Here is an 11949-nt window from a genome sequence, read left to right on the forward strand (position 1 = left end):
TTAATTGTGCATGCTCTTTGATCCAGCAATTTTACTTCTAGAAATTTTCCTTAAAAATGTTTTCGCTAATTTTATAATCGATAAAAGCAGAATTGGAACAGGTGGCTCTGGTTTATGACCAAGACAACTTAATAGTGTTCTACCTCTGATTTAGACAGACTGATCCATCCTGTCACAGACATGACTGTACTCGACCCAGGAGAGCCTGCTCCACACAGCAGGGCAGAGAATGTGGACCTCCTGTAGGAAGGTTGACTTCCAGAGAGACCCACAAGGGGCTGAGACAGTCATATGCAGTTTGCCTCATGGGAATGAGGGAGTAGGAATGGGAAGAAAGGCCCCTCAAATCAATCTAATTATCAGCATTTCTCAAAGTGTGGTCCAGGGATTCTTGGCGGAATCCTTTCAAGGAGTCCATAAGGTCAAAACTATTTTCATGATACCAGTATTGATGAAATTGGTGATAATATTAACAGATGTAATTAAAAAAAATTGAGATACAGTTGATATACAATATATGTTATATATATGTTACATATAAATAGATTAACAATTTTAAAGGTTGTACTCCATTTATAGTTATTATAAAATATTGGCTGTATTCCCTGTGCTGTATAATATATCCTTGTAGCTTATTTATTTTATACATGATAGATTGTACCTCTTTATCCCCTACCCCCATGTCCTTCCTCCTCCCCACTGGTAACCACTAGTTTGTTCTCTATGAGTCCTTTTTGCTGTAATCACTAGTTTGTTTTATTTGTTAGATTCCACGTTTAAGTGATATACAGTATGTCTTTCTCTGTCTGTCTTATTTCACTTAGCACAATACCCTCCAAGGCCATCCATGTTGTTGCAAATGGCAAGTTTTATTCTTTTTTATGGTTGAGTATTCTATTGTATATTATACCACAGTTTCTTTATCCAGTCATCTATTGATGGACACTTAGGTTGCTTCCGTATCTTGGCAATTATAAATAATGCTACATGAACACTGGGGTGCATATATCTTTTTGAATTAGTGTTTTCATTTTGTTTTGTTTTTCTTCATTTCAGATATATACCCAGGAGTAGAATTGCTCTATCGTGTGATAGTTCTATTTTAGCTTTTTGAGAAACCTTCATACTGTTTTCCACAGTGGCTGCACCAGTTTACGTTCCTACCAACATATCCAAGGGTTCCGATTTCTCCACATCCATGCCAACATTTGTTATTTGTGTTCTTTTTGATGATAGCCATTCTGGCAGGTGTGAGGTGACATCTTATTGTGGTTTTAATTTGCATTTCTTTGATGATTAATGATGTTGAGTATCTTTTCACGTGTCTATTGGCCATCTGAATGTCCTCTTTGGAAGAATGTCTAGTCAGGTCTTCTGCCCATTTTTTAATCAGCCTGTTTGTTTTTTTGATAGTAAGCTGTATAAGCTGTTTGTGTGTTTTGGAAATTAGTCCCTTATTGGTCATATCATTTGCAAATATTTTCTCCCATTCAGTAGGTTGTCTTTTTGTTTTGTTGACGACTTCCTTTGCTGTGCAATAGCTTTTAAGCCTAATTAGGTCCCATTTGTGTATTTTTGCTTTTTTCCCTTTGCTATAGGAGACAGATTAAAAAAATATTACTACAATTTATGTCAGAGTGTTTTGCCTATGTTTTCATCTAGGAGTTTGTGTTTTCAGTCTTATACTTAAGTCTTTTTTTTGAGTTTATTTTTGAATATGGTGTTAGGAATATTCTAATTTCATTCTTTCAGATGCAGCTGTCCAGTTTTCCCAGCACCACTTACTGAAGAGACTTTTCTCCATTGTATATTCTTGCCTCCTTTGTCATAGGTTAATTGGCCATAAGTCTGGATTTATTTCTGGGCTCTCTATTCTGTTCCATTGATCTATGTGTCTGTTTTTGTGCCAGTACCATACTATTTTGATGACCAGCTTTGTAGTATAGTCTGAAGTCAGGGAGTGTGATTCCTCTGGCTCTGTTCTTTTTTTCTCAAGATTGTTTTAGCTATTCAGGGTCTTCTGTGTTTCCATTCCAATTTTAGAATTATCCATTCTAGTTTCTGTGAAAAATGTTGTTGGTATTTTGATAGGGATTGCATTGACTCTTTAGATTGCTGTATGTAGTATGGTCATCTTAATATTAATTCTTCCAGTCCATGAGCACAGTATATCTTTCCATCTGTTTGTATCATCTTCAGTTTCTTTCATCAGTGTCTTACAGTTTTTTGAGTATGGTTCTTTTACCTCCTTAGTAGGTTTATTCCTAGGTATTTTATTCATTTTGATGCAGTGATAAATGGGATTGTTTCCTTAATTTCTCTTTCTGATAGTTCATTGTTAGTGTATAGAAATGCAGCAGATTTTTGTATATTAATTTCATATCCTGCCGCTTTACTGGATTCATTGATGAGCTCTAGTAGTTTTACTTCTTCCTTTCCAATTTTGATTCCTTTTATTCCTTTTTCTTGTCTTACTGCCGTGGCTAGGACTTCCAATACTGTGTTGAATGAAAGTGGCGAGAGTGGGTATCCTTGTTTTTGTTCCTTAAAGGAAATGCAAAACATCCTCAGGAAAATATTTGCAAGCCAAATCCAATCATACATTAAGTTTTCTAGTGGCATCTTCAGGATTTTCTATGTGTAGTGTATCATCTGCTATGTAACTTTTAAGTACAGTGTAAAGGATACATAAATATTTGCCAGTGTGCCAAATTCAAGTTTTGCTTTTTGCAACTTTCTTGAATTTTTTTCTGAATATTTTCAATCTGCAGTTGGTTGCATCTGCAGATGTGGAACCCGCAGGTATGGAGGGGTGACTGTAACTTTGTCTTTTTGTTCATATTGTGTCTCCAGGGCCTAGAACAGAGTCTGACACATGGTAGGCTATTAATAAGTATTTAATTGAATAAAATAGTGAAAACCACTCAGAATAAAAATGACTTATTGTCCTAATTTTCAAACAGTATTGCTTTTTTGTCTTGATGGAGAATAGGAAATGAACAATATTTCATCAGCCACTGAATACTACAAAGAGGTTTTGAAACAGGATAGTACTCACGTGGAAGCCATTGCGTGCATTGGAAGCAACCACTTTTACTCTGATCAGCCAGAAATAGCTCTCCGGTTTTACAGGTGCGCTTTGCATTCAATTTGTAGATCTGCTTTCCTATTAAATATTGGTGAAACAATAATAATGATGGAATTAAAATACAGAGCAACAATGTATAGGCCATGTCTATATGAGAGTAGAAATTCAAGCTTCCAGATGTTTTATGAATGTTAGAGCTATATGTAATAATTTGGAAATGCATGAGTATTTGGCATCTTGCAGAAACACACCTGGATAATTGCCTGAGTTTTTAACACAGTGTCAGTCTATGAATTAGCCATCCTGTCATCAGTCAATAATAAGAGTTACTAGAAGCACTTCCCCATTACTGCCTCCATTACTTCCGCTGTATGTAATATAAAGACCCTGAGGGTAAAATAGTAATGTGATTTGTAAGGAGCGGTGGATCCCAGGATCCCCATTTTGTGATGTATTGTCAATTCTTGTCCAAATATTTTTTTCAAAATCTAAATAAATTATGTTCACTTGTTCTCTTCTGAGCACATACTTATTTTATCCTATAGGTGATTTTAAAATTATGATTTCCTCCTCAGCCCTTGGGTAATACACAGGGAGATAACTGGCAGCTGACAACAGTTCTTTCCAAATATACTCTGGAGGCATAAAACCTAATAATATGAATGCTAGCCTGTGCACATACAGCTGACTCTACTCCTCCACTCCCAGCGTGGGACATGGTTTTCTCAGGGCAGCTGGGGTGGACGTTCGTTTGTTTATTTGAACCCTCTTATCCTTTGGGATTAATGATGCATGGAAGCAAAATGGAGTTCTTGGGCTGCAGCATGAGAGCTAAGTGGACAACATAGGGATCCACTGATGATCTTGTCTTCCTGGGTGGGAGCTCCTGGGAGGTCACTAGATGCAGCTAAACCACAAAATACAAATAACCAAAAACAGGATCCAACTCAGCTGAAAACTTGGAGGTAAGTGCTGAACACAGCCCTCAAATTTGATTAGAAGTTCTTAGAAACTTACCTACGAGCCCCAAAGCTTTATGAGTCAAAATATGTGGGCTTTACTTTGCATGATTATTTATTTATTATTTTGATTCTCTAGCAAAGCTTTTAAGGGAAAGAAATGTCACGTAAGTTATTTCTGACCTTGCCTCTGGACGAATTTCCTGAGACCAGTACCATTACAAAAGACATGCTTTTGTATTTACTTTAAGTTTTTTTTCATTTGCTATAATACTTTATATTCTTCGGAGGGTATTAAAAATTCTAAAATGATGGGGAGGGTATAGCTCAAGTGGTAGAGCACGTGCTTAGCATGCACGAGGTCCTGGGTTCAGATCCCAGTACCTTCTCCAAATATAAATACATAAAGAAACCTAATTACCTCCCCCTCATAAAACAAAAACAAAACAAACAAACAAAAAGAAAAACGTGTACTTTAATATGGTTCCAAAAATTCTAAAATGAATTCATTTCTAACTTTGTAAAAAAAAGTGTCTTAATATTTATAAAATAAATGTGTGTGCTTTTTTTCCAAAAGGCGACTCCTGCAGATGGGTGTTTATAACTGCCAGCTTTTTAACAATCTGGGGCTTTGCTGCTTCTATGCCCAGCAGTACGATATGACTCTGAGCTCTTTTGAACGTGCCCTTTCTCTGGCTGAAAATGAAGAGGAGTCAGCTGATGTCTGGTACAACTTGGGGCATGTAGCTGTGGTATGTTGCTTCTGTAATATAATTTCTCTTCTAGAAAAGGTAGCCACACATCCGTTTGAAGAAATTTTCAGGTATTGGAAATCCAGGTTTGCTTATTGTCTCATGTCTCAATTTAGAGTTTCCTAGGAGTCACCCAACTCATATTCTGTTCCCAGGTTAAACCCTCTGACACACAGTTCAGACTTGACCCCTGTGGCAATGCTGGTTGCTTTTTCTATGGTAGCAGAGATTTCTGTGAGGAAAGGAGGATGGAGATGGCGGGAGGAAGTGAATGGATTTGCATGTGCGAGTTTGTGCTTTTCTTCTGTAGGGAATAGGAGATACGAACCTGGCCCATCAGTGCTTCAGGCTGGCTCTGGTGAACAACAACAATCACGCTGAGGCCTACAACAACCTGGCCGTGCTGGAGATGCGCAGGGGCCACGTGGAACAGGTCAGTGAACTACTGGGGTACCTCAAAGGAAAGCTGTGACGCGCAGCTGTCTTTCCACGTTACAATTTAAAAATGAGCCCTAGAGTCTGACTGGCCTGTGTTTGAACCCCAGCTCTGTCACATATTAGTGATGGGACCTCGGGCAATTTACTTAACCATTCAGTATCCAAAATAGAGCACTTGAGTTTATTAGGACAAACCTGTACTCCCTAGTCTTCCCCATCTTCGTGATCTGTTCCACCATTCACAACCCCCTCATCCACCATCTAGCTGCTCCAGCCAAAATCCTAGGAGCCACCCCTGAAACCTCTCCTTCCTTGCCCCACCTGCCCCGTGCCTCCATCATGTCCAGCGAGTCCCGTCCGTTCTACTCCCACATCCTCAGTCTCCACTCCAACCCACCTTGTCCAGACTGCTCTCATCCCTTGTCCGGACGGCTGCAGGAGGCTCCTGGCTATTGTTTCCACTTACATCAGCAAGTGAGCACACCCCGTAATACATCTTCTTCAGAATAGCCGAAAGGATTAAAAAAAAAAAAGATTATTTTATTTCTGCTTTGCTTAGCATCCTCCAAAGGCGTCTCCTTGCCCTTGGAATAAAATTTGGACTTCAGACCTTAGCCTTCAAGGACCCACATAATCTAGCCCCTGGGTCCCTCTCTGACCACATCTTCTGCCACTGCCCCTTCACCGCCACCTGGCAGGTGTGTCAGCAGACTGCTGCTGGGCAGCACCGGTGCTCGCTGTGGGGCCTTTGGAATACACTTCATGCAGGTCCTGCAGTGACTCTTCCTTTTATCATTCAGGCCTTAGTTTAATTACCACCTCCTTACAAAGAGTTTCTTGAACATCAGTCTAAAGGAGCCCTCAGGTGCTACCACATCTCATACTAATTTTTTCCTTCACAATACTTAGCATTGTATCGGATGTTTTCATCCTTCTGTGTAGAATGGAGACTGCTAGCTGCATGAAAGCAGGGACCTTCTCTGCCTTCCAACTGCTACATTTTCAGTGTCAAAAACATTACCTGGCACTTGGTAGGTACTCAGTCAGTGTGGAATGAACGGGTGATAAGTAAAATAGGGTAAAAACAGTACTGACTCGAAGGTGTTCATGTGACGATTAGCAGGTTGTGCATGTAAAGCACTTGGCATGGTAAAAGCACAGTACTGAGCACATGCTAGGTAATAAATTGTATTATTATTGTTATTATTTATGTAACAAGCTTGAAATGCTAAATACAGTCATACAATATTAATGGCAATCAAGATAGATATCATTACATTCTCTGCTTCAGAGATGAAGAAACAGAGACTGAAGAGGGTGAGTCATTAGCCAAGGTCACAGACGTAGTCAGCGGTGTGCCAGGACGTTAACCTCCAACCTGGTCTCCTAAGCACGTTGACAGACTCAACAGAACAAGCAAAGAAACATCACTGGATGTTGCATTTGCTTCATAAAATTTTCCCAAAGTAAGAAAGATGGATTTGTATTTTATAAACAAAAACTAACTACTCTAAAATGGGAGCTTGTCTGTCATGGAACTTTGCCTGTGTCCAGTTGAAGCAAGTGCTTTTTATGATTTTCCCTTTTTCCATGTCGGTGATTCTCTTTCCTTCCAACTTATTGTAGTTTCTCTAGTATATAATTGATTTGAAATGTTTTGTTGAAAGTTTTCATTATTATTAAAAATTATACCTCAATTTTTAAAAAAGAAAATAGAGATTCATAAAACAACAAAAAAAGAATATCCACCATCCTATATAAACCGCTATTCACTTTCCATTTAAAAAAGATATAAGAGTTTGTCCTCTGGGTCAGGCATAGAAGTTCAGCTACAAGTTGAAAGACGATCCAGTGGCTTGGAATGCTGAGTTTGTGGTCTGGATGGTGAGCATACGAGCATCTCATGTCACTCAGTGCTCTTTGCAGTGTATGATCCTTTGAGCCTATAGGGGACAAAAAAAAAAAAAATGATGTGATTTTTGTCTTTGGAGTACTTGAGAGAACAGAAAGCATGTCATTTTCAGTTGCCTTCAGTTGTCATTTTCAGGTCAGCAGTGTAATAAGTGCTTGTTTGCTGTCCTCCAGCACAGAACTTGAGCATTTGATTTTACAGTGATTTTTGGTGGGTTTTGTTGTTGCGTTAGAGGACAGGTAATTAGAAGCCTACTAAATCAATCAACAGCAGGGAAAACTAGATTAATAAGATTATTTTTTAGCATTGAGAGGATTATATTTTGAGTTGTATGTCATATTATGAAATATAAACTTTGTAAGAACAGTGGTTCTTATGTAACTTTAAATCTACTCTAAGTTTTCAATTGTATCATTTTCTCCATGTTTTGAAGCATTTTATTATTAATAGAACTTTGGCACAAAATAAGTAGTTAATTGTGTATCAGTAAGTCGTATTTCATGAGGAATTAATTCATCTGTATTTATCACAGGGTCATGTTTATTATTCAAGTCCTATCCTGGGTAAAGGATTCTTTTACTCAAAAAAAAAAACCAAAAAACAAAATATAAACACAAATATAATATTAATATATGCCCATATAACTTTGGTTTTTCTCTCCTTTCTTTTCTTTTTTTTCTACACAGGCAAGAGCACTGTTACAAACTGCGTCATCTTTAGCACCCCACATGTATGAGCCACATTTTAATTTTGCAACAATTTCTGATAAGGTATTCTCTTTCTTTACCAATTTATCATCTCATCTGTTTGCTTTTCTTTCTTGGTTTTAAAAAATGTACAGATAAATAAGGAAATTCTAACCATAACTTCCTGAAAGAAATGAGCAATTATGTACACGTCTTTACTTCAAGGGTTTAATACACTTTAAATGTATTTATCACTGAATATTACTTAAACTTAACACCATTCTAGATTGCAGAAGAATTATTTTATGTTTTAAAATATGACATTTAATCATTGAAAACTGACTCATCAACTCCTGGTTTTAGTAATCAGCATTTACAGCAAAGAAATCCTGTATATTATTTGTAGATCATATTGCCACCAAGTCTGGCATGATTAGTAAAAGCTGTTTTAGCTACAAACAATATGGGAGAAATGCAACTGTGGATACTGTGTTACAAGTCAGTTAACATCCAAGAGCTAGAAAGAATCATGTGCCATTTTAAGAAGAGAACAAATAAAGGGTATCTAATAACGTTTACTCGGAAACCGTTCTTTAACAAGGAAGGTGAGTTTTGAAGATAAGAAAAGGGCTAACAGTATTTGCTGTAAAGACTCTTTATAGGCCAAAAGACGTTATAGAAATCACTTTTCATAGCATGAACGGGAAGCTGTTCACCCTCTCATTTCTATTTTGAAAATAAAACAAGCTGTTATTTGTAAGTTGTCATTTCTGAGCACTTGTTAAGTGCTGGCCACTGTTCCAGGTGCTCGCCACATCTCTGATTCTCTCAACAACCCTTACCTTCCTTCCTTACTTTTCATACAACTGATGTGTCAGTTGTTGAGCATCTGCTGTATACCAGGCACTGTTGTAGGCGCAGAGGATGTTAGCAATGAATAAAACAGACAGAAACCTCAACCCCATGCAGCTTACAGTCTAATGGAACCAGGGCTTGGAAGCTTAAAACTCTTCCTTATAGCCCCATGGCAGCAGCAGGTTCAGAATTCGTACCCAGCTCCCGACAGTGCCCATGTATTTTCTATGGCACTGAGACCACAGAGAAGCCTTGATTGCTTTCTTTCAGGACTATTATTACATTTTAATAATATATAATGCAAATGAAATATTTCTTTAAGCAAAAGGCTACACTTCCATTAGAGAATGTACTATGTTAAAAAGAAATGCTGTGATTTAAAAAAAGGAAACTTATGGTTTCAATACATATGCATGTTACCAAAAAACTACCAGGATTGAATGATGTAGATTTTTATTTTTGATGTGCACACACTAAAGAGCTCTCTCTTTTTAGAAATGTGTATATGAATCAAGATACAGTCAGATGGATTCAGATACTGTGTATGTTTTTCTTTGGGACTGGACTTTTAACACAACATTTATTGAAAATCAGAGATACACTTTATAAACTTTTAAAACCAGATATCTTCCCAACATTACCGTGTTGCTAACATAGTAGAAGATCCCAGAGCATGTTATTGTATCTTAAATACAATAGTTTTTACTTGCATTTTCTGTCTGAAAGATAATACCCTAATCAAAATATATCTTTGTCTGTGGTGCGTTACAAATAGTTTAGTACAAAGCTGGCTGTTTTAGCATGCAGACTTCATTCTATTTTTATGATACTATCAGTGACAGGAAAAGAAAACACAGGTTTATGAATTCATAACTAGACAACTGTAATGGAGCAGGAATTACTTACGTAATTGGTTATTTTATTTTTCTCATATTTTTTTCAAGATTGAATTGTAATCTAGGTGAAAAATTTAAAAATCAAAGTGGCACAGCCGAGCAATTTACCTGTTAAAAACCCTTGGGTTTCTACCTTATGCAGATACTATGTCTTAAAAAAAAAAGTTTTTTTCTTCTTCTTCTCTGGTCTTATTCTGGTACGTCTTACAGATTGGAGATCTACAGAGAAGCTACGTTGCTGCTCAGAAGTCTGAAGCAGCATTTCCAGATCACGTGGATACTCAACACTTAATTAAGCAGTTAAAGCAGCATTTCGCTGTGCTCTGATTTTTCCTTAGACTGAATGTATTCTTATGCAAGGACATTAGACAAGGGGAAAAGGAGGATGTATATATGTGTGTGTAATACAAACCTGTGCTTGATATTAGTGAAGGTGACGTACGGGAATTTAAACCAGAATGTGTAATGAAAACTTTATAATAATAAATTTATAAAATAGTATAGAAGATAAGTATTTGTAAGCAGATCATGAAATCTCCCACATCATACAGTAGATGTTTATAATATTTACAAAACATTTTCATGAATTTCCTCAAATTTTTATAAATGCACATTTTTAATGTACTTTAGCTGGCCATTAGCTGTCATATCGCTTAAGAGGTCTTAAATCTGCCTTTAAAATTGCGCTTTCATGGCTAAAAGTGTATATACTTATCCTAGGTGGAGGCTTTATTTAAAAATTGTATTTAAACTATTTTTTATCAAATGCTTTGTGAGACACTCTACATTTTCTTATATATTATGCTTTAAAATAAATAAGTATAAACCATTCTGTTATTTTTCATGAGTTTTTATTTCAGTCTTCTCAGTTAAAACTAGACTTTTCAGAAGTCTTGTAATCTTAGAAATCAAGTCATTAATCTAATTTTATTTGAAATGATGTACCATCAATTTTGCTCTTTCCTGAGAAGCTATTTATGGGATATCATATTGTTAACATAAGAATATCAGGATTAGGAATGGAGCCACGGGCCAGAAGTCCCGCCTGCGGTCAGCCCCGAGAAGGTTGGACTGGATCCCAATACCGTGCATTGTAAAGCCCTCTCCAGTACTCAGTGGAACTTCCACTGAAGTGTTCATACAAGAAAATGTGTTAAAGGGACAGGGCCACTCAGATTCTTATTTTGGGCCTTGGAATCTGTCTATGTTCCTTTCCTTTTTTTTTTTTAACTTCATGAAAACTATTTTACAGGTACTTATTTGTTTCTGTTCACATTTATGTAAATAGTACCACTTAGTTGATGGAACACAAAAAATGAGAATTCAAGGAATAGATTGTTAGAGGCTGGAAGTAACTTCAGAGAATACGTGGATGTGGATAAATCTCTTCATGGGACAGAAGGCGGCCAGGCCCAGAATCACACTGCTGGTTGGTGTGACTGGAACCACGATCTTGTTCCTACATTTCACTTCAGGCTTGAACTTTACCCCCGACCCAGGCACCTCCCTCCGCTTCTCCGTGATATCTTAGTGCTTGTTTAGCTTGTGAGAATTTCCTCAAGCACTATCAAATTTCCTAACACTGTATTCAGTATTCAGGTTCAAATTTTATATTGTGAACCATTTGCTGAGTTAATTTAAACTAAGAACTAATTATAATGGCTAGCATCTACTGAGGATGTATGTACCCAGCAGTGTTATAAGCACTTGATACGGATTAATTCATTTAATTTCCATTGCAGTTCTATGAATTGCTATTATTCCCATTTTACTTATGAAAAAAATGAGGCACGGAGCAGTCAAGTAACTTGCCCATGGTTATAAGGCTAGTAAGTGGCAGAGCTGGGATTCAAATGCACATTCAACATAGTGGTTAAGAGCATATACCCAGGAGCCAAGTGCACATTGTTCATAAAGAAATGGATATGAGGATGACAGCAGATTTGTCTGTGGCCCTCGAGTATGTGTTCTTAACTAAAATGTCAAATTCACTTTTAGTGTTTTCACCTGTAAATAAAGCTACTATTGTTTAAGAGGAATGTTATATGCATTAGTAAAATTGAAAAATAAGGGAATATTAACACAGCAAAAAATAAATGAGTCAGTATTCCTAAGATGTATGGAGAGATTTTTGTCTTGAATTTATATTAATTCAATGTGAAGACCAATGCAAAGAATGAGTCAGGATGGCTAAGGGCAGAAGGATGACATAACATAACATAGTACATCAGGAGCTACGTGCATCTTTGTAACAAGTTGATTCCTGGACTGCTTAACTTCTGGCCTCTGTGCCAACACTTCTAATAAGGAAGGTTAACGATTGTCTTCTACCGTGGTTAAAAAGTGTTCAACCCACATACAAA

The 11949-nt window shown here is 37.0% G+C and overlaps 1 protein-coding gene across 4 annotated transcripts in view; it reads left to right on the top strand.

Annotated features, from left to right (window-relative positions):
- TTC8 (tetratricopeptide repeat domain 8) overlaps positions 1-10418 on the top strand; it is a 46153-nt gene extending 35735 nt beyond the window's left edge. For all 4 annotated transcript variants that reach the window (XM_006208184.4, XM_072963561.1, XM_072963563.1 and 1 more), the window contains 5 exons: positions 2993-3132; positions 4625-4799; positions 5110-5232; positions 7836-7919; positions 9797-10418. In XM_006208184.4, the coding sequence (XP_006208246.1) occupies positions 2993-3132; positions 4625-4799; positions 5110-5232; positions 7836-7919; positions 9797-9913 (639 nt within the window). In that variant the 3' untranslated portion in view covers positions 9914-10418. The remainder of the gene's footprint in view (positions 1-2992; positions 3133-4624; positions 4800-5109; positions 5233-7835; positions 7920-9796) is intronic.
- The last annotated feature ends 1531 nt before the right edge of the window (positions 10419-11949 follow it).

This window comes from Vicugna pacos, chromosome 6, assembly GCF_048564905.1.
Source record: "Vicugna pacos chromosome 6, VicPac4, whole genome shotgun sequence".
Classification (NCBI taxonomy): Eukaryota; Metazoa; Chordata; class Mammalia; order Artiodactyla; family Camelidae; genus Vicugna; species Vicugna pacos.